The sequence below is a fragment of the Diabrotica undecimpunctata genome, chromosome 1 (genome assembly GCF_040954645.1).
Source record: "Diabrotica undecimpunctata isolate CICGRU chromosome 1, icDiaUnde3, whole genome shotgun sequence".
Classification (NCBI taxonomy): Eukaryota; Metazoa; Arthropoda; class Insecta; order Coleoptera; family Chrysomelidae; genus Diabrotica; species Diabrotica undecimpunctata.
This window is the reverse complement of record NC_092803.1, coordinates 180,633,142-180,656,245: the sequence shown is the minus strand read 5'-3', so window position 1 is coordinate 180,656,245 and position 23,104 is coordinate 180,633,142. Positions and strand designations below refer to the sequence as shown.

The 23,104-nt window shown below is 33.0% G+C and overlaps 1 protein-coding gene across 1 annotated transcript in view; it reads right to left on the bottom strand.

Annotated features, from left to right (window-relative positions):
* Positions 1-23,104, bottom strand: part of LOC140432645 (transient receptor potential-gamma protein-like) — a 382,624-nt gene that overhangs the window by 145,626 nt on the left and 213,894 nt on the right. The window contains exons 8-10 of the mRNA XM_072520678.1: positions 18,228-18,462; positions 10,445-10,576; positions 1,873-2,012 (exon numbers count right to left, since the gene is read on the bottom strand). Coding sequence (XP_072376779.1) covers positions 1,873-2,012; positions 10,445-10,576; positions 18,228-18,462 — 507 coding nt within the window. The remainder of the gene's footprint in view (positions 1-1,872; positions 2,013-10,444; positions 10,577-18,227; positions 18,463-23,104) is intronic.

Here is a 23,104-nt window from a genome sequence, read left to right as displayed (position 1 = left end):
TTTTATACGATAAAATCGTAACATGGAATCAAGGAGATCTACACCTCCCATATAGTTATTGTAGATTAGTACTGTTAGGACAAGGTATCATTTTATGTACACTTTCTTGTTTAAAAAATTATCTTTTTGCTCCCTTTGGTTCACTTTCAGCATATGCTGACATTGTAGTAACGATTTTATTATCAAACCAGGACACTACACTGACATCCACATTGTCTATTTTCTCTACCATATGACCTCTGCTGCGTTTCTTAATTTCTCTCTCAGCTAGTAAAGGTAAAATGCCCTCTTTGGTCAGATATATCCTAAGAGGTATGCTGGTGAACTAATTGTCAAAAAACAACTTGTAATGTTGATGTTTTGGTATCAAATCTGCTAATTTGACAACCACGTTGCTGCTCATACTAAGATTTGGTGCACCTAGAGGTACAATATTACTTTGAGAAGCAGCAAACAAATTAAAGTCATATCTGAATCCCAAAATACCACTCAGCACAAAGTTTTTGAAGCCCCACTTATGTGGTTTTTTTGGGTTATACTGCTTTAGCTGGTCTCTCGATTTTGTTGGTATAATTTGTTTGTCTACAGCTAGAAATTCTTCTTTCGGAACCATGAGTAGTCGTTCTTTGATTTGGCTCAGAACAGGTCTAATTTTGAATAATAATAAGAGAAACTTAAAAAATTGGACCGGAGTTTCTAATTGTAAAATCGAAGAAGGTAAATTTTCAGAACCAGTAAATTTTGTATCATTTTCTGATATTCTCAGATTTCCTTTCACTCAATTATGTGATTTCTTCCTTTTATATCGTAGTCTTTCAGACAAAGGGGTATCATCATCTGAGGAATCTAAGGATATGGCAGAAATGACAGTTTCCTTGACATTGCTTGGTAAATTTTCACGCTCCTCATTGTCACTATCTTGTCACAATATCATCTCGTTTGTGCCGTCTTCATAGGAGAGATCTGATTCTTCACTATTAGTACTATTGGAATTCTAACTACATTCATTGTACCATAAAAGAGTTTTGGATCCATATCTACAAAAACAATTAATGAGTCCCTAACTTCATAGTACGCCATATATAGCACAAACCCTTTTTGGGGTTTTCGAGAAACTTTCATCATTCTTAATTTTTAGTACTTACCTAAGCAGATATCTAATATCACAATACAATAAATTTAAATTTTTTCTCCCGTAAAAAACGTTTTTACTATGCAAAATAACCTCTAACTTCGAGCACTGTTTCACGTGGTTCAGAATTTCAATAAGAATGAACTTGAAACTGCGCACGGCTGCCTATCTCGCCCTCAGAACAGAACTATGCCGCATATCTCTCGTACACTATTAGTACGTATCAGATATGGGCTGCCATGCAACTACGACAAAAATTGAGTTAAAACATTAAAACATTTTTTTTGGTTTGTTTAGGGTTAAGTAACGAAAATATGTAAATATATCTATTAACCACTTAAATATGCACTTTTTTCAAAAAATCTATAAATATGTCTATAAACTTACATATAATCCGCGGCCTACTAATTATGAAATTTATAGCTTTACTTAGTTAATTTAATAATATTTTATTAATTATTTTGGAAATAATTTGTTAAAGTAAAACAGTTGAAAATTGTGAGAATAAGATGTAAGAAAGATAAATACAAGCAACAGACAAAAAAACGTGTAAACAGAAAAATAAAGGAAAACCTACAAATATACTAAAAATATCAGATGTTGATATTTTACATAAAAAAGATTTCAAGTAAAAGTATTTTATATCTTACATGCCATATTGTCATATTTTTTTTTGAATCATTTTATGTCTTCATTTTTTTACATAATAATTATGTATGTAAAACCAACTTTCGACTTACCTGATATATAGACACAATCCTTAAGGCTACTGTTGCTACGTATAACGAATTCGTAATGAAGTCTATCACGTTCCACATATCTCTAACGTATTCCTCTAGGCCTACATCCCAAAGTTGTTTTATTTCGCTCCATATCAGACCTGAAACAAAAAAGTCCGAGTTAACCAGCCGTGAGAAAAAATTTCGGAATTGTCTTATGGCCCGTATTAAAAACATGATGGAATAAAAACAAAAGTGTATGTGGATGCTGGATGTAAGAGAACAACATGAAAGGAAATTATTTTTTGTTCAGTTGTATACATTGTAGGTTGCTGTATTCCCGTCGTTAAGTAGATTATCCAAAGACTTACATAGGGCTTTCTCAAACCGACAACTACTTTGCAGGATTTATAGATGACTTTATGCTATATTAGTCTGCGTCTTTATTGTTATTTTACCAGATTTAATTGTGCTAATATTTAATTTATAATTAACGAAAATAAGTAATACTTTATTTTTAGCAATACTTTTAACACTTTTTAATTAAGTGTTAAAAATAAAAAGGATGGTAGAAGCCAAGATCATTCAGTTTTCTTTTTTTTTCTTTTAAACAATAAGCATACACCTAATCTACAAGATATATCAGCATTTTTTCTTTAGCTTAATTTTTCTAAGATTGTTTCTAAACTAGATGTCACCTGGTACATCCTAGCTTTTTTTTGACATGGAATGCCCACTTCTTTGTTGTGGCTACACAGCACAGCTGCTTTTCACTAACTGCTTACGTCCTTGTTGTGGTTACATTCATCATCCCAACTTAACAGTCTACTGCTAATCATAGGCCGCTTTCTCGTGTTTCCGACCCCGTCTTTACTGTGTTACTCTCATCCAGTTTTTTATTTTTATTCTCAAATAGTCAGCCCATCGTGTAGGTAGTCGACCGATGCTTCTGTTGTCTTCCCTTGGTCTCCATTTCAATAATTTCTTTGTCCATCGGCCATCCGTCATTCTAACTATGTGTCCTGTCCATTTTCAATTTATTCTGGCTATCCTTTTGATGACCTTGGTTCTTCTCCTTGGTGCATTGTGGCTACAATGCACACCACTAACTAAGCCTTGCAAAATTTCACATATTACACAAGCTCGAATGGTTTAGTCTTCTTGAGCCTTCGCATCTGAGGTTGGTTGACAAGAAGCTGAAGAACTTCATGGTTGGGATGCTTATGAAGCCTCTTGATATCTCCTGGCGAATTTCTTAATTTCATTTGGATTAGATTCAACCTTAAGGCCTCCTACGTAAATCGTCATTCCGAACGTACCAAGGAGCATGTACAATATTTCTCAGTATTTTGCTCTGGAGCATTTCTTAATTAATATAATCTTTTTTTTTGGTACAGTCCCATAATCGTAGGTCATAGGTGCACACCGGTTTCAATATCTGTCTGTAAATCAGTACTTTGTTCTGGATGGAAAGTTGAGAGTATCTACCTATTAGCCAATACATATTTTTGTACTTTATCTTCAACTGTTTAGTTTTCTTTTTAACCTGTTCCTTCCATTTTGGGTTTGACGTCCAGATTTAAACCCAGGTATTTTGCTGATTTCTTATTAGGAACAATGCAGTTGTTTAAGATAATTGGTAGATAATTAATTTTCTTGTTAGTAAAGGTAATATGAACTGATTTCTGTTTATTAAACTTTATACTATTTTTTTGGACCAGCTCCTTTTGTTAAGACAGCTGTATCCTCAGAAAATGAGGCTAGTTAAATGTTTGCTCTCTCCAGAATGTTAGATGTATACAAAAGGTACCTATAGTACTGGTCCAAGAACGCTACCTTGTAGAACCCCTGAGTGAGTTAAAGCTGATAAACGCACTCTCATTTTCCATTTTAACTCTTAATATTTGCTGGTGTAGGTATGACTGCAATATTTCGACGAGTTGCTTAGGAAATTATTTCATTATTTCATTAACAGGCCGTCGTGCCATACTTTGTCAAATGCTTTTGCGATATCGAGAAATACTGCTGAACAAATTTTGTCCCCTTCCACTGCTTTCTTTAATTGATGGATATTATTCGATGGATTTGGTCAACTGTGGAGTGCTTATCACAAAATCCAAATTGGTGTATCGTGGTAAAATAATATTTTGTTCAATTATATGGTTCATTCTTCGTAGTAGCAATTTTTCAAACAGCTTTGAGATGATGGAAAGTAAGGAGATTGGACTGTATAATGTTAATTCATGGTTATCTTGTACTACTTTGGGTATTATTATGGCCTCTGTAGTTTTTCTCAAAGGATGAGAACATATATGTCTAAAACATGCATTTATTAGCGTGATAAGCTTTACTGTGGTTTTTCTAGGTATTTTTTTTAGTATTTTACCATTAATCAGGTCAAACCCAGGTGCTTTTTTTGTATTAATGTTCTTCATTTATTTTTGAACTACTTTTGTAGTAGTCAATTGTATATTCATAGAATCAGTATCTACTCGTTTATCGTCTACATGAGTTTTCCCAATAATTTTCCAAATAATTAGCGAACGCATCCACTTTCTCTTTGGGATTTCTTGCCCATGTTCTGTTTTCTGTTCGCAAACGAGATATATGTTGAACTGGTTTATTTATCTTTCTGGTCGCCTTCCAGAAGGAGTAATCCGTGCATTCATCATAAGTTAGTTCTCTCAGGTATTGACTAATTGATTCGTTTTCAATTTTAGCGATTTCTCTTTGCAGGTATTGTTTAAGCCTGTTTAGCTTATTTTTAATTTCAGTTCTTTGTGTTCTCTGCCATACCTTACGAGCCTTTCTTTTTTCATCAATCAACTCTCTAATTTCTTTGGGGTAGTTGCTTCCTACTGTTTTTTCTTTGAATTATGGGTATGTTGTTTTATGCAGTATATTGAATGTATCATAAGTAGCACATTTCTCGTTCCAATTGTTCTATCGTTTCAATAAATTCATTGAACTCTATTACGTTGTTAATTGAGGTTTACCCAGTTTATAAACTTATTGATTAACACGGGTTTCACCTCAGTGGAAACAATTTCCTCACGAATGGTTAGTAAAATTGGGAAGTGGTCAGATATAAACTCCTCTATATCCTCCATTTTTATAAAATTTGTTGCTACAACTCTGGATATGATAAAATCTAGAAGGTCCGGGATTCTGTTTGCATCACTTGGCCAGTAAGTAGGTTTGCCAGTACAGTGCCATTTAAATTTGTGTCCAGTCACAACACGCTGCAATTTTTTACCTTTAGGTGTTGAGAGCCTGGTGCCCAACAGGTATTTTTTGCATTAAAGTCTGTGCCGACTATGTATTTTTCACCTAAGGTTAATAAGAAGTTAGCATAATCTTTTCTTTTGAGGTTATGATTAGGGGAGAAATATGCAGCTGCAATATCAGTATGCAAAATATATAGTGATTATTAGGTACAGGTACAGGATGTGTACAAAAGCACCGAATTCGGTCTAAATTAAGTGTTAAAAAGAAAAAGTATTGTAGCGAGATTAAATAAAACGAGCGGTTCGAATTTATATAGATATATTTATTTATAGTTCACAGTTCGGTACTCTCTTATCAACTAAACTAAACTTCTAACATTGTTACCTATATATACCAAAAGTATTATGTTCGAGAATATTCTGGCGTAGTCCCACCTCTAATTCGCCTACGTGACCGGTTATTCTCTCTCGCACTCGATACACCGCAAATCTTCTGGAAGAGTATTAGAGATGCAATGCAACCGTTACCTGGGCCATGGCGAGAGCATGTTCGTAACAGTATAGTAAAGTGTGGTATTCAGTTAGTAATTTACGTTCTGAAAAGAATGGCACAATCAACAATTATTTTATAATTGAGATAGCTCCCTTTTTTTAATAAAAACAAATAATGAAAGCATTACAAAAGAGGACACAATAATCCAAGTATTTAATTAAATTAAAGCCATGCACTTGCACTGCTTAGATTTACTTTCAGAATAAAGAAAAAGTTAAAAAAACCGTATTATACTTAAGGATAGAAACGGCTATTTCAATCAATTTTCTAGTTCGAAGTTGTTTAACTTTATTTTACGCTTCTCTTTGAGTCAACATTTGCAGCGGAAACTTTTAAAAAGCCGAGAAACTTTAAAGTAAACTGAGATTTATGAAATTTTTAAAAAAACGAAAAGAGTGAAACTGACTTTGGTGGATTCGTTGGATATTTAAACTAACTTTCGATTTAAAAGCAATGTTATTAAAATTTAGTAATTTCCATGATTTAATGTTTTAATACGAATTCGTGATTATAAATCTTCGAATAATTATTTTCTTAATAAGAAGTGTATCATGAATACAATAATTAAAAGGAAAAGAGATTAAAAAGTCAAAATTAATGAACTTGATGGATTTAAAGAGGTTCTGAAAATGTCTTTAGATGTGCCTGTGATAGTGCTGAAAGAAACGCACTATACAAGGCCATGATAGAATTAAGCATACCAGTACACTTAGTAAAATTGGTGAAAGCGAGCCTCTCAAGAGTCGAGTGTAAAGTTAGAGTGCAGAACGGAGTTTCCAGAAAGTTTCAGTCTCAGATAGGACTTATACAAGGAGACAGCCTATTATGCCTTCTATTCAATATTGCACTAGAGAAAGGGATAAGAGAATCTGGAATAACAACCAGAGGAACTATTATTAATCGCAGCGTACAATTACTAGCGTACGCCGATGACATTGACATTATTGCAAGAAGAAAGGCATGTGGACGAATCATTCAAGGCGCTTGAAGCAGCAACAAAAAGAATGGGACTAGAGGTTAACACTAATAAGACGAAGTATATGAAAGTATCAAATTATATACAAGCAGCACAACCCGAAGATCTAACGATCGGAACATATACTTTCGAAGGTGTAAGAGAGTTTATATACCTAGGTTCACAAATCAATCAGAATAATGCAGTAAGTGCAGAAATTAACGGACGGATATATCTAGCAAATAAAGCCTATTATGGATTAAAAAATTTTTTAACAACAAGCCTAGTTATAAAAAGAGCGAAACTAGTGATATACAGAACTCTTATCAAGCCCATCCTCACCTACGCGTCGGAAACATGGACGATGACAAAGAGCGATGAAGAACGTTTAAGATGCTTTGAACGTAAAATTCTTCGGCATATCTATGGAGGAGTACAGGAGGTCAGATTATGGCGTAGACGCTATAATTTCGAACTTTACCGCCTGCATGACAAACCTGATTATTAGGTCCATCAAAATAAACCGGCTGTGGTGGTTAGGTCACATAGAGGGAATGAATGAGATGGAGCCACCAAAACATATTTATAACCAAAGAATAGATAGTGTGAGAAAGAGAGGCAGACCCAGAGCATGATTTAACGATCAGGTGGAGGAAAACTTGAGAATGTTGGGAGTACGAAACTGGAAAGCCAAGGCGAAGAATAGGAGAGAATGGAGACTTATCCTTGAGCAGGCCAAAACCCACCATGGGTTGTGGAGCCAATGATGATGATGAAATCATCGGCTATATGCAATAGTGGCACAAAACAAAAACTGACAATTTTTCAAAACACGGGTTTAAAGTTTGTGTGCCAATAATTTTGTCTTATTTGTTTAATTACATGGATTGGGATTTTTGAAAAAAATAAATTTTTGGTGTATTTGGGAGGGCGTTAGGTAGCCTTTGATGAATTGTAACACAGACTTTTAAATTCAACCCTTATTTTGAGTTGTGCCACCATTGCACATCAACATTTTACCTTTCAAGACTAATTAAGGCAAAGACAAAACTGGCGTTTTTTTGTTATTCCTATCAATTGAAATAAAGGTTCAATAAAGTTATATTATTGTAACTAGAATGGTGGAACATTCGTGTCTTCACAAAGGCTAGTAAGATCTTTTTTCTTCTTTTCAGTTACTGGCAGGCTACCAGTGTAAGCCTTTTCTAGTTCGATAATATTCATGCTTTCTATCCTTTTTTTGTTTTTTTATTGGTGGTATCAACTGATCTATACTCCTTTTGTGCAAATGAAGTTTTAAAATAGTGAGTACCAGAGCTTTTTTTACATAAAATTTACAAATATCGTTGAAATGAAAAGTATTGCTTTGGGCATCTTCATTAAAAATTGTCGCTGTTTTAGTATTTAACTTTTTCAGGTCAAAAAAATTATTATAACATAATTCGTGTACTTCGAATGGTTGTTTCCAATGCAGTTCGGATTAATGGCGTAATGAGTAGGTAGATAAATATGCCCTCCTTTTAAAGCTTTAGTGATATTTCTTTCTATTAAAAAGTGGCAGTTGTCACCCTCATTTTGAGTAGGGCCGATAACTAAAAAGCGATGAGTTATAAAATAAATTTTAAAATATGTTACAAATATAGATATAGATATAGATAAATATTTATAATAGAAAGCGGAAACGTCTCCTTTTTGTGTCGTAGAGCAGCTTGTAGGTCAAAACAAGTAACTTTTTGTAAGTTAGTTACATTCTCTTTGTCAAGCATTTTTAGCTCCCGGCTTAATTTTTTCTCCCTTATAATGATTAATATACGCATCTTCTAGGGCTATTTTTTCTTCACTGCTCGAGTTTTTGTATTTTTCATAATACTGACATTGTTCTTTTTTGGGAAAAAATGCATAGTTAAATTCATAATTAAAAAGTTTACAATATAAACCAATTTTTACAAATTCATCATTGTCTCTTTGGCAATCAGTTTCATGATTATTATATAGATCTGTCAATGTTTTACTTCTTTTTTTATATTATTTTGAGGGACTACTTCAACGATAGTGGTTCTTCATCGTCAGAATTGAATTGTGTTTAAAGGTCTTTACGAACCCTGTACATAGTTTTTCGGTTTTCCAAATAAAATGCTTGATTATAATCATGGCTTGATGTGTTACCTTTATCGATATGTTGGTTTAATTATAGACATGGATCTCAGAATACAACTTTTCAAAGATCTGAGTTCTTTCTTGTAATGTGAATTTTTCATCACATTTCAGTGTTTTGTATAAACCGTAGAGGTCGCTGGTTAAATGATATTTAGAAATAATATTGTAGAAAAATGCAATGTTTTCACTGTAAATAAATTAGCGAAAACTAGCAACTGTAACTGTGAATGATTAACCAGCTTTACTCATTACTGTTGTCTGTACAAAGAATGTAGACTTACTTTTTGACATATTGATGTATTCGTAGCTATTAGCGTAGCGAATTTACCACGTTGCGACGTTAAGGACGTCCGGCGCCGAGGCTCAAAAGAGGACTTAACCGATACAGTCGATATGCTTACTGTACACGGTAATCATCACGGTCTCGTGATGAAGTCGAAGTGTTGAGAGTTGAGACGGTCAGAAAGAATCCTCTAACCGTTGGGTGGTTTATGGACAAGTGCATCTCATAAATCAACCCTATTGTAGGACGCTTCTTAATAGCGACAATCCAATTCAATGGTCACAGTGTAACACGATACTTTACACATTTTTTTGTGTATTATCGACACAAAAATAACAAAAGAAGTCAAATTCTCCGTACTTAAAACATAATAAATGAGATAGCCAGTTTAACAATTTTACAAGATTTTATGAAATAACCGGAAACAATATATTTTAAAGCAAAGTCGTTAGAACATACCATTAAATCAGAGAATATTATAGTATAGTAAAAGTAAGTAAAAAAAATATAAAATTATGAAAATAAATAACTACATACTTTCCCAAAAATTTTCCCGCTCCAAAAACGAATGTTTTAAAAAACAGCTGAAAGTACAAGTATAAAGAAAAGACATGAAAAGATCGATATACTAATAAAAAACTAAGTAAGAATAAAATATGAATTTACAAATAAGCAGCGGTTATATTTTGACCACAGGACATTGTTGGATGCCATCTGAAACTGTGCTCCGATTGACAACGCGTACAATGCCATCAATTAGAAAAGAATAGCGTTTTTTCACACTTTTTTCTAAAAACTCTTTGGATCTGACATTTTTAAAACAATAAATTTATTCCTTTTATTTAATGTGACAGAACTCCAAAATTATCACTGATACAGTTTGAAAATATCTAAAATTGTCTGCTATAGTGACCTAAATTAAAAGTTCCGATATTGCACAGAAACTTGATATCGACAAGGTTTGCCTTCACTGCACAACTTAAAAAGGCCAGTACGGAAAAAAAAAAATTTTGCTATTATTATTGGGCCAGTTTTGCAGGTCATAAATAAGGCTTTTTCAAACCCTCTGCTGATGTTGCCCAATTTTGTCAATTTTTGAGTTAAGCCACTATTGCATACAGCTGACGAAATTACCTATCAAATAATTTTTATCCATTAAACAGATCGGTGAAGATCAGATCTTAGACTAATAGAATGTATCGATATTTATAATTTTTTGCTTTAAACAGTTTTGTAAAAAAACCGTTGTAATCTTCTGGCACAAAACTGTGCTATCACTTATTTATAAATAAAGTATAAATAGTTAATATGAGTTTTTTTGTGTTTTGCTTGCTGAAATACAAAAGATATTTCAAACATCATCCAGAAGGTTAGTAATTGTATTCTAAAATATATAAAATATTTGAAAATCTACTCACCACTAACGTAAGAAAGAATAATCCATTCTACTAAGGACGGTTTAGCACCACGTTGTGTGAATACTTCTTCAGGAACAGGAACGCCAAAAAACGACTGTAGAAACTGCCTCTGTGATGCCAGAATCAACATAACTGCAAAAAAAAATTTAAAACTTAGTTTAATCCAATGATATCGAGTAATTTTTTTCCATGCCTTGTTTTAGTTAATGCCAAAATACAAACTAATCTGATATACAAAATTTACAACAAAAAATTTATGTAATTTCCAAAATCTTACTCGTTAAAATCAACACAGAATATTAAACTGGTTGTTTTATAATACCCTCAGTGTAAAATAATCTTTTGGAGACCCATTTAAAATTTAAAGTCCGTGGAAACAGGACAGTTTCATTGAAATGTGGCTCTATGTAGAGAATTTGAGGTTTAGGTGCAGGTATAATAGATGCATTCACATCAAAGCTACTTGGAGATACAGACCTATGTCAGCAGCATTATGGTAAAATGTCTGGTGATGTTCCGGTTTCCGGTTTTGACAATTTTAGGCCTGTTGTTTATGTACGAGAGCATCATTTATTAAAGTTAGGATATTTCAAATATCCTAACTTTAATAAATGATGCTCTTATATCCTTATATCCTAACTTTAATAATAAGGTATTTTATGATACGGACATAGGACACCATTATATTTCGCACATATTTGTTTAATAACTGTTTTTTACCAATACCAAGTTCGCCATGGACCTAATTTTAATTGAAACGCAAGAAAAACAATTTGCTTTAAATTTATTAGGGATCTATTAAGAGTTAAGATTTTGTTTCCTTATATTACATATACTTCTGGACAAAATTAACGCACCACTTTAATTAATATAAATATTCACAATATGAACACAAAATAGAACTAAGTTACATTGAAATCATAATAAACACCTACAAATAAGTCAAAACATGACCTTAATTTGCCTTATTGTTTCTTTAAAAATTTGTTTTTGCCGGAAATGCGTAAATAAGCTAGCATAACTCCAAATTACAAAAAAAATAGTAAAGTAACACCATAAAATGCATCTGGATCTACACTAATACTTTGTAGGCCCTCCTTTCCTTCTTATGACTGCATTTATGCGTCGAGGCATGCTTGATATCAAATGTTCAACAAAAGCTTGCGGAATATTCTCCCATTCTTCAATAACGGCCTCAATGAGTTGGTTGTGATTGACAATAGGGGGTCTACGACTTCGAATGTTTTTTTTTTGAGATAGTCCCATAGATGCTCTACAGGATTCATGTCCTGACTGTTAGGTGGCCACTCTAATAATGGAATATCAACATCATTTAGGTAGCCAATAACCTGTCGAGCCACATGGGGACGAGCGTTGTCTTGCATGAATAAAAAATTAGGTCCAAGAAACGGAGCAAAAGGCATTATATGTTCGATAATAATGTTGTCTAAGTAATAATGGGCATTCATAGACGTACGTGGGGACCAACTCCGTACGAGCTTCAAAGCAAATTCCCCCCAAAACATTTTAGAGCCACCACCAAAAGGTACTTTAGGAGAGATATTGCAGCTCTGGCAAACCTTTATCCTCGCCTTCGCCAGACACGCTCACGTCCATCTGGAGCTTTTAGGCTTACTCTAGTCTCATCGGAGAAAAGAACTCGTTTCCAATCATCGATGGTCCAATTTTGATGCAATATTGCAAAATTCAATCTCTGAACCCTGTGTTCTCTGGTAAGCAAGGGTTTTTTGGCCGGTTTCCTGTTGCTTAATTCTGCTTCAAGACGCATTTCCTGGCTTCAAAATTTACGAAAGTGGTATAACACGACTACCACTGAACTGTTCAGCGCTGCAATAAATAAAGTAAAGATAGCCGTGATGATCGCCAACATCCGGAACGGATAGGCACTTTAAGAAGAAGAATTCAGCTTCATGTAAACGTCTTCTAACTGTTCGAGATGATATCGCGACATTTCGAACATCTGCTAGTTCATTTTTTAGCAAATTGCTGGTGACTCTTCTATCCCTGAGAGCACGTTGTCTCAAAAAAAGATCATCAATTTGATTAGTGCAACGTTTTCGCCCTTGCCCTGGTCTTCGATGGTACGACCCTGTTTCATTATATCGCCTCACCTTGCGACTGATGCTGGAATGATGTCTTCCTAACAAACCTGCAACGTATCGCATTGAATATCCTTCATCTAGGAGAGTCAATGCTCGCACTGCCTCGTCCATTGACAAATTTCTTTGGCGGTTCATTTTTTTATTTGATTTTTATGCAAATGAACTTCCAAACATGCATATGATGAAAAATGTCACAATAAAAAGCTTGTTTGTCACAAGCACTTTGCTTTAATCGGCACTTTTAATGAAAAATTTAACTCACTTTTAGTCTAAAACGAAGTTTAATACAAATTATTGTTAAAACAAGACTATTATTAGCTTACGTAACAACTGGCACTGTCAAACAAGGTCCATAGGCAACTTGTCATACAGTAAATTATCAATAAATAAAAATTATTGAGAAAAATATGAGTGGTGCGTTAATTTTGTCCAGGAGTTGACTTATTTATTTGATTACAAATGAGAATTTGCCATATCTACTTTTTTATCTTCTGTTTTTTTCTTAACTTTATTTCTTTGAACTTTTTTCTTGTTGCATCCTTAAGACCTATCCTATCATATCTGTAATATATTGAAAGATAACTGAAAAGCAATGGCGCTTTTGTTTCATATTTTAGCTAAGGTACTTATTAATGAATCGGCCTATTTTCTGGTTTAAGTTCAAAGCGCTTACAACTTTTGCAAAAGAAAACACAACTTATAAAAGAAATAAAGGGCAAAGGAATTCGACAGTTATACGGGTCTAGAAAATATATTCAGTTTTCTATTCATATTCATTCAAAAACACAATAGAATCTACCGAGTGAATGCAGCGATTCGACGTAAATTCTGAATATCCTTTATTAGAGGTTAATATCTATACACACAGAAGAAAGGGTAAGCTTTTAAGAACGGAGTCATTGACCCGCGTACGACAATAATAAGCTATAAAATCAAAGATTTGCCCTTTCAAGCCCATTTTATGGGTAGGATCTGTTCAAGCAATTCGGCGTAAGCAATAAAAATGCAGAGAGTCCACTGATTAGTTGACATTAAAAGGAAAATGACTTCCACTTTGCTTTGTTATGAAACAGCGAGGTTTTTTGATAATCACGTGGCCTAACAAAGGAAACGCAAGTTTTTTCGACAAAAAACAAATATTTATTTCATACTAAACCTATTCACTCGACATACACTTATTTTATCGGTATATCAAATTAGCAATACTTTTATTGCAGACTCACGAACAGTGCCCTCTCGTGAGTGCAAAATGTAGTGGTTTGGTTTATGTGATAAAAATAAAAAAATTTACTTCTCTCCATTTTATAAAAAATGTTTTTCATATAGGTATATTTAGAAGTTGAAATTTGATGTACTTAAAAATGTAAAATACAGACGCAAATTGTAAATCAGCTATTCAAACTGAATCTCACGGTTTTTTTGTGAGTTCTGAAATACCTTTGCCTTTTAATAGTCTTCAATACATACAACAGAAATAGGAGGAAATACAATAAATGCAAATTGTTAAAAAAAATTCATAATATTAACCGTTTGGTGTACACGCAGCGGCACTCCAAATTGCAAATTAACCTCTCGTAATGAAATAAAAGCTTTGTTTGGGATCTTATTTATTCTTGCAGTAAAAAAGGATGATACGGGCAAGAGCTGCATTTGGTTACAAAACATTCCTCTTTCTCATTTGTGCTCTTTGTTTCGATGATGTTGAGACACGGAAAGATCGTGAACAAAATGATAAATTAGCTGCGATTAGAAGTATACACACAGACTATCTGAATAATTATATGAACAATTACTGTTTGGGGAAATACGTCACTATAGACGAAATATTTCACTCTTTTAGATGACGATGTGGTTTGTACAATACATGCCACAAAAACCAGCCAAATATGGCATAGAACTCTATACACTTTGCGATAGTAGGTCTTACTATAGTTAGAATTTCGAGATATATTATGGAATATAAAAAAACGGACCGTACAAATGTTCAAATAAACTGTTCGATATAGTACAGCGTTTAGTTTTTTTCATAAAAAACTCCAAAAGAAATATAACTATGGATAATTATTATACTAGTTATCCTTTAGCTGTTTATCTTATGCAAAATGGCCTGACAGTTATTGGCACCTTGAAGAAAAACAAAAAAAACTTCCTCCCCAATTTTTCCCAATAAATTACGAGCTATGGATCTTCAATACTCGGGTTCCAGGATAATATGTCCCTAGTTTTATATGTTTCTAAAATAAATAAAGCTGTAGTATTGCTCTCTACCATGATCGATACAGATGAAATAGATGAAAATACAGGAAAACCAGTAATGATTTTAGAATACAATAAAACAAAAAGTGGCGTCGATACGGTTGACCAAAAATATGCTTTCTACACGACACAAAGGATTACCAGAAGATGGCCATTAGGAATATTTTTTCGCATACTAGATTTAGCTGGAATAAATTTCGAAGTTATTTATAATTGCACTAAGCCAAATATCTCGCCACAAAGAAGAATACAATTCTTACTTGAATTAGGTTTTTCCCTGATGAGGGATCATTTAGAGAAGATCGAACGAAGATACTAACACCTCCAAAAAAAGTAAGAGAAGTTCTGTTGTCTTTTAAAATTGCCAAAGAACCCACTAGCACGGTAAACCAAAGTCGAAGTGGACGGTACCATATATGCAGTGCACATAAAAACAATAAAATAACCGTTTCTTGTGACCCATGCCAACAATTTGTTTGCAAAAATCATAGTGAGAAAAAAATTCAGTGTAAGATGTGTTTGTATCCTTCAATGTAGGAAGACTAATTTAATTATTGTGTATTTAGATATTTTTTTTTGGATCTTTTGTGAGAACATTTTTTATTGTAAACGTTTTCTTTGGTTTGATATTTTTGTAAGACTGACTATTCGTTTTTATATTTTGCGCCGAGTCGTTACATTATGTTAAAGTCATATAATAAATTGGTAAAAATAACGCTTTTCTTTTTTGCGTCGTTTACGAATTTTTCAACAAAGTTTTGATAATTTTTAACTTTTAATACCATTTTTTCTATGTGCGGCATTAAGTACAGTATTGTGTCTACTCATGTAACTTTAAGAGACGTGGCTGCCGGAGGGTTAAAAAACACCTTAAAAATGTTATAACACATACAAAACAAACTTTACTTTAGCTTCACTAAATGACCTACATCATTTCACATAACTTATAAAAACAAACAACTCTATAAATTTCATTACTTAATGTTCCGTTACAAAACTTTATGTCTCTGTACTATTGCTTCCAAATTTTAATAAACCGCTTAACTATTAATTTTTTTATCCGGATACTCTCTAGTCAACTCACCAGTTAAGTCTTTCCTTGGATTTCCACAAAAGCGAATCTCGATCTCATGTCCTAACTAAAACTCCTATCTCCTATAAAGAGATACCCAATTATTCTAGTCTAATATCCTGCCAATGCAATGATAATTTATTTGTACTTACAAATATTGCGACTGCTACCAATTAGCATATATGGACACTTTCGACAACAAAAATTACTTTTTAATTCACAGAATTTTCTTCTACCGTTTCAATTCGCTGGCATTCAATCTCTTTTTTTTTCAGATGTTATTCTTTTTACAACCAGGAACAGACTTTCATTTTTTTCACTTTCAAAATCCCATCAAACATAAAAATTCTCCTCCCCTTTTCCATTTTTAATCTCTTAGTGTTTCAAACAAACACACGGAATCCGCAGTTTCTTCGAAATGCATCAAATTTATGTTTTTATTTCACTTGTTTTAGATACACACCCAACAGTATAATCCGCATAAATTAAATTTCTAAACTTTCCATTTTTGACAAGACAATAATAGCTGAATACTATTATTCGCTAATTTTATAATCTCCTTGGTAAACAAAACAATCTCAAAAGGTTTTTACCTGAATTTCTTCACCTGAATCACCTTCTATTCTTACACCATCTAATTCTAGCTAATCTCTTAAACCTCTTATTTATTACAATCTAAACTTTGTTCACTGAATCTGTTTACATACAAATTTTCACCATAATGTTTCTTTTAATATTCACTGATATCATATACTTATATCTATAAATAACACATCTCGAAATTTGGAAGGCTCTAGGAGAGGTAGGGGTCACTATTTTGTGGTAAATGATGAGTGGCCCTATAAAAACTATAAAGAGATACAGTTAATGACAGTCACACACAATGAAAATTTGTGAAATAACTGTAGAGCGAAGTTTAATGAGAGAGACATCGATAAAAGAAGAATAGTTTTGTTTTTTTGCCAAGAAGGAGAACAACGGATGCATTGTTTGCTTTGAGACATTTCATAGAGAAATACGGCGAGAACAAAAGAGAGCTACATTTGGTTTTTATCTTATGGATCTTGAGGTTCTTCTGGTTACAGATCTTAAGAAGACGTACGATACAGTCCCTAGACAAGAGCTATATAAGAAAAAAATGGGTTCCTAAGAAGAACGCAAAGTTTTTGAAGGATATTCATGGAAAAGCGACCACCACAGTAAGGAATTGTGTCAGATTGACCGATAGTTTTCCAGTGACGGTTGGTTTACATCAAGGCTCTTTACTGAGTCCTTACCTGTTTATTCTTGTTAGGAATATACTGATAGAGAAGGTAATGGAGAAGGCTCCTTGGTCCATGCTCTTTAGAGAGGAGATAAAAAGGAAGAGAGAGGTTATAAAAATAATTAAGGACAACGGATTGCATGGAGAAAAACTAAGACTAAACTAATAACTCCTACTAAAGTAGGAGATTTTAAATACCTTGGCTCTTATATAACGATAATGGGACACTATATCGAGAAATTGCCCACAGATACTAGCTGACTGGTTTAAATGAAAATGAATGAGCGGTGTACTCTGTGATCGTAAAATCGGGCAACGGCTGAAAGGAAAGATATACAAGAGTGTGGTGAGGATTGCATTGGTGTACGGCGGTAAACTATGACATGTAAAGAACATTCAAGAAAAGAAGATAAATGTAGCTAAAATGGAAATGTTATGTTGGATGTTGGGTAAGACTGGAAGGGAAAGAATCAGAAACGGTTTGAATAGAGAAAGAACCGGGGTGATTACAGTCTCAAAAAGATTCAAGAACAAAGATTGCAATGTCACGTCACGTCATATGTAGAAGTCTGAAGGTTGTTAAAAGTAGATGGAAGAAAAAGTAGAGGAAAACCAAGAAAAAGATGAAAGGACTGTGTGGCAGAGGACTTAGAGAAAAATGTTTAAATAAAAAAGACGTTGGACAGAAATAAGTGGCGAAAATGAGTAAGGAACAGTGACCCATGAAAACGAGAAGAAGGAGGAAGATAAAGAAGAGTCAAATTAAAAAACGTGTCCCTCTGAGTTTTTAAATCCAGTAAACGTAGTAAGTAGGGTCATGTGATAAAATGAACTATCTTGACATAAAGATCATTTTTAATAAGGCCTCCCATCTGGAAAATAAAATTTAAAACTCGAAATGTTTTAAATTTGTAAGATACCTTTTCATATTTTTATATTTACTGTGTAGCTATGTGTTTTATTAACTAGTTATTTTTTAAAATAACATACTTTCCAATTAATCTAATGACCATTATATTAATGTAATTTACTTATCTACACAAAAACAATCTCAGACGGTTTACTTACAGAGAAAGAGGAAGTATGAGGCCGAGTGGCATATGAACTTGATGAACGGCTTCCGCATGGTCTGGCCGACAACCGAATGTGGCGCGACGATGTACGCCATCGAGAAAACCGGAAACAGAATCCCTATGCGAACGATTTCTAATGCCTGCAGGACCATATTTTTACGACGGAATCCTGGCAATCCTTCATACCATAACGAGGCGAGAAGCTGCTGGACATTCGAATGGGCGACGAACTGTAAAAGATAGATGATAATTAATATATATATTTATTTATTATTAATATTTTAAATATATGTTTAAAGATAAAAACAGTTATATCAACTTATAGATATGTAATAAGTGAGAAAGGACAGTTAAGATTTGATTTCACGTATAGTGTCTCTGTATATTTATCACCATAAGTGGCTTGACAATTCGTTGTAGATCTTGACCTGCTTACAAAGGAGTCGCCACTTCTGTCGATTCCTGGCAACTTCCCTCCATCTTCTAACCTTTAGAATCTGTAGGTCTTCTTCCACATCATCAATTCATCTCATTCGTGGTCATCCTCTGCTTCTTGTGCCTCTGTATATTCGCTTATACTTATTTCATCCTAACAGGAATCATCAGAGCGACTAGTACAGAAGCTGTTGCAGAATGTGGAAGTATATTGAAAAACTATTATTATTAAAATTTAAAAGTTTTTACTTGCGGAATTAAAATCATATTGTGATAGGATATAACAATTGTTTTATATACACAAATAAATAGTTTAACTGTTAAATTTTTAAATAGCCCAGGCACTCTTGGACTATCGTGTGAGATGGTTGTATTAAAATATAAAAAAGACAATATATTTTCCCAACCAACAACATCAGATGAGGCATTACTTGATTAACAAATTGAAGTACTCTTTACTGAGAATCAAGCAATAAGTTAAAATATGCAGATGTTATACAACGCTTGCTTACAGGAAAATTAATTAAAAAAAATCTAACTATGATCATACAACAACTAAAAATCCAAATAGATATACTACAAAAGAAAATAGATAAAGAAAAACAATAGCAAAATGAAGATTTATAATATTGCACTAACAACGAAGAACTCATTAAAGAAACCGAATAGATTCGAGTTTGAAATGCAAAAAAAGAACGGCATGCGAATCCTTGCGAATCCTTTCGGATTCATTTAAAATATGGTATAATTATACCTATCATTGCCTTTAGATCAAGGTCCTAGTTGAGAGTTTTTGTAAAAAGGACACAAATAGTTCACACTGTGGGACTGAAAAAAGTTTCTCTCTCATCAGTTGCAGGAAATATCGGTTTTTGATACTATCGATGATTTTAACTAATTTTAAAAGGCTTTTGAAGATTATACAGACTGGTCAAATACATAATTTTACAAAATTAGAGGAACACTTATTTTGGGATACGGAGATTCCCTATTTGATATTTGCAATGTTGCCAGATTAGCCGTTTCTTTTATTAGTAACTTTAGTTTTTCAAATTCATTACACTGTATATTCAGTTATTATTGGAATCTCCTATTCAATACGAGTTCAACCATATGTAACACTTATGCTTTCATGTAGTTTGGAAGGTCTTAAATACATAAAACAATGCAAAATTTGTTCACTATTTACATTATTAAATAAAACTGACAGTAGTTGTGTTTTGAAAAGTTCTGCAAGATAAATTGCTTCTCTAAAATGGCTCTTAACGAAAAAGAACCAATTACTATTCTAACGATGAGAGCGTATGGTGACAAAAAAAATATAAATTATTGTGCAGTAGCCAACTTGTTCAATGATACTTTTCCAAACCGTTCTCCTATTCATAAGGCGACGGTACAAAAAACTGTAAAGCGATTTGAGGAATCTGGAGAAGTAAAAGATAGATACCGATAAGGTAGACCGAAAAGAGTTATGAATGACAACAAAATTTTAGATATAATGCGAAGTTTTTTTGAAGATCCACATACATCCTCACGCAGGGTTGCACAAGTACATGATATAGGTCGTTCTTCAGTCTTACGTGTATTACGTAAGAATAAATTTAAACCATACAAAATTAACTTGCAAGAATTGAAAAAATTAAGTGAAGATGACTTCGATGGTAGATTGGAATTTATTGAGGTAATGATGGATAAAATTGAAAATTATAAAAATTTCGTTAACAGAACATGTTTTTCCGATGAAGCAACCTTTACACTGTGTGGAAGTAAATCGACACAATTTAAGGTACTGGAGTGACGTAAATCCACACTGGATGCGTTCAAACCATACTCAAAGGCCACAAAAATTAAATGTATGGTCAGGTATAGTAGGTAAACTTCATTCACAATGAAGTGAACTGACTTATGCAGAATTTAAAAGTATCCCGCTGATAAAGTCGAAGCCATAAAGGGATTTGCCTCTTCAGGTAAATAGTAAAAAGGGCAGGCTAGACGAATTTTATATTTTATTTGTCATTTACATTACATATTTAATTTAAATAAATATTTAGATAATTAAGGGAAAATACATAAACTGATGGAGTATTAGAATTAATTAATTATTATATTTTCTGTGTCGATTCTTTATTAAATATATCCAAATTTTGAAAGTAATAAACAATTTTTGTTTTGTTAAACAAATTGCAAGTGAAATAATAAAATGGTCAAGTGAAAATTAAAATGAATTAATGTAGGTATATACATATAGCTAAATATGATTATATTTTATACTTCATGTAAGAGAAGAAGTTTTTCAATTGTTAGTAAGGTATAAAGTATGTCTGAAAAAGTTGGCAACAAATGGGAAATTTCTTTATTATTAATTTCATGAAAAAAACTATTCTTTATAAACATTTCTGCATTGCATAGAAATCAATAATCAATAATCAAATTTATAAAATTTTAAGTGGTATACAGCGAAAATCAAAAATATTGATTTATGCTTAAAAGTAAAGTGCTTTTAAATTTAGGTGCAGCTTAAAATGTTATTTAATTTGGTTGTAGGAATTAAAAATTATTTTTAAATTTAGATTCATGGCCTTTTAATGATGTATCAGTAGGTGCATTAATTTTTAATTTTATTTCTAATTTACCTTATTCAATATACAAAATCAACCAATGCAAAAGTATTTTGGATATAATTTTTAATACCTACAAACATTTTAAAATTACATTTTCTTGAATATTTTGATATAAAATCACTTTTCTCTTCAGTATTAATTAATAATTTTGATTTTCCCTATCTACCACTTTATCTATTATCAATTAATGATTTCTATGTGATGCATAACCTTTAATGAAGAATAATTTTTTTTCATGAAATTATTAATAAAGAAATTTACCATTTTTTGCCAACTTTTTCAGACATGAAACGGAAAACTTAAACATAACAAGTCAACATAAATAAATATAAACCTTTTAAAACGAGTAAATCGGTACTCACCGAAGGGACCTCAGACGTTTAGATACAAGTACCGTCTCTTTGTAAAGACAATGAAGTCGACTTTACTAAAGTAACAAGACATTTACTTAACACAGACACTACACATTACTCACCTGAGTTAGTGATAAGTTATAGTCTAAAAAAATCATTATGAAATTGACTGGCCACTGTGAAAACCAGTGCCAATAAAACACAAAACACACACACAAAACATTTTCTTCGTTGAGACTTAAAATAATGATTAATAACAATAATTATGGGAAATTTGTATGTTTATAAAAAGAGTTTTTTGACATTATGCTTGAATGATAATATTTAATCTAATTATATGTACCTATATACAGTTGTGCTATGCTTGGCTATTATGCCGGTCCTGGCAGCTTTGGTAGCTGTGATAATTATACAACAATAGAGTATTTACAGACAACAGACATTTACAACAATATCAGACAGACAGTTCGGCTTCATTAACGCAGTGGGTACCAGAGAGGCACTTTTCGGAGTACAGGTACTGATTCAAAGATGCAGGGACGTTAACTGCGACGTATACGCGTGCTTGATCGACTATGAAAAGGCATTTGACAGAGTTCAACATCAAAAGATGATAAACATTTTAAAAGAAGCAGACCTGGATGACAAAGACCTCAGAATAATTTCAGAACTATACTGGAATCAGACCGCATACATGAAAATTAACGGAGAAGAAACAGATCACATAAAAATACTACGCGGAGTTAGACAGGGATGTATTCTATCGCCGTTGATATTTAATATGTACTCAGAAAAAATTTTTAACGAGGCTCTTTACGGAATAGACGAAGGCATCCTTCTAAATGGTGAAAGAGTAAACAATGTTAGATATGCTGACGACACCATGGTGATAGCAGATAGTTTAGAGGGACTTCAGAAGCTAATGGACAGAATAAACGAGTACAGTCAACAGTACGGACTAAACATTAATACCCACAAAACCAAACAAATGATTGTCAACAAGGAGAATATAAATGGGGCTCATCTATACATTAATGGGACGCAGATAGAGCGAGTAAAACAGTATTGCTACCTGGGAACTATTATAAACGAACAGTGGAGCAATGTACAGGAAATAAAGTGCCGCATAGGAAAGGCAAGAACGGTCTTTAACAAAATGAGCGCCATCTTCAAAAGTCACAACATATCCCTGAATACAAAAATGAGACATTTGAGATGCTATGTTTTCTCTGTGTTGTTGTACGGGGCGGAGGCATGGACGCTTACAGACATCACTATTAAAAAACTTGAAGCATTTGAGATGTGGCTTTATAGAAGAATGCTGAGAATATCATGGACAGCAAGGATCACGAACAACGAAGTTCTAGAAAAAATGAAGAAGGAACCAGAGATTGTGTTTACGATCAAACGCATAAAATTGCAATATCTGGGACACGTTATGAGAAATCAGCACCGTTACTCCC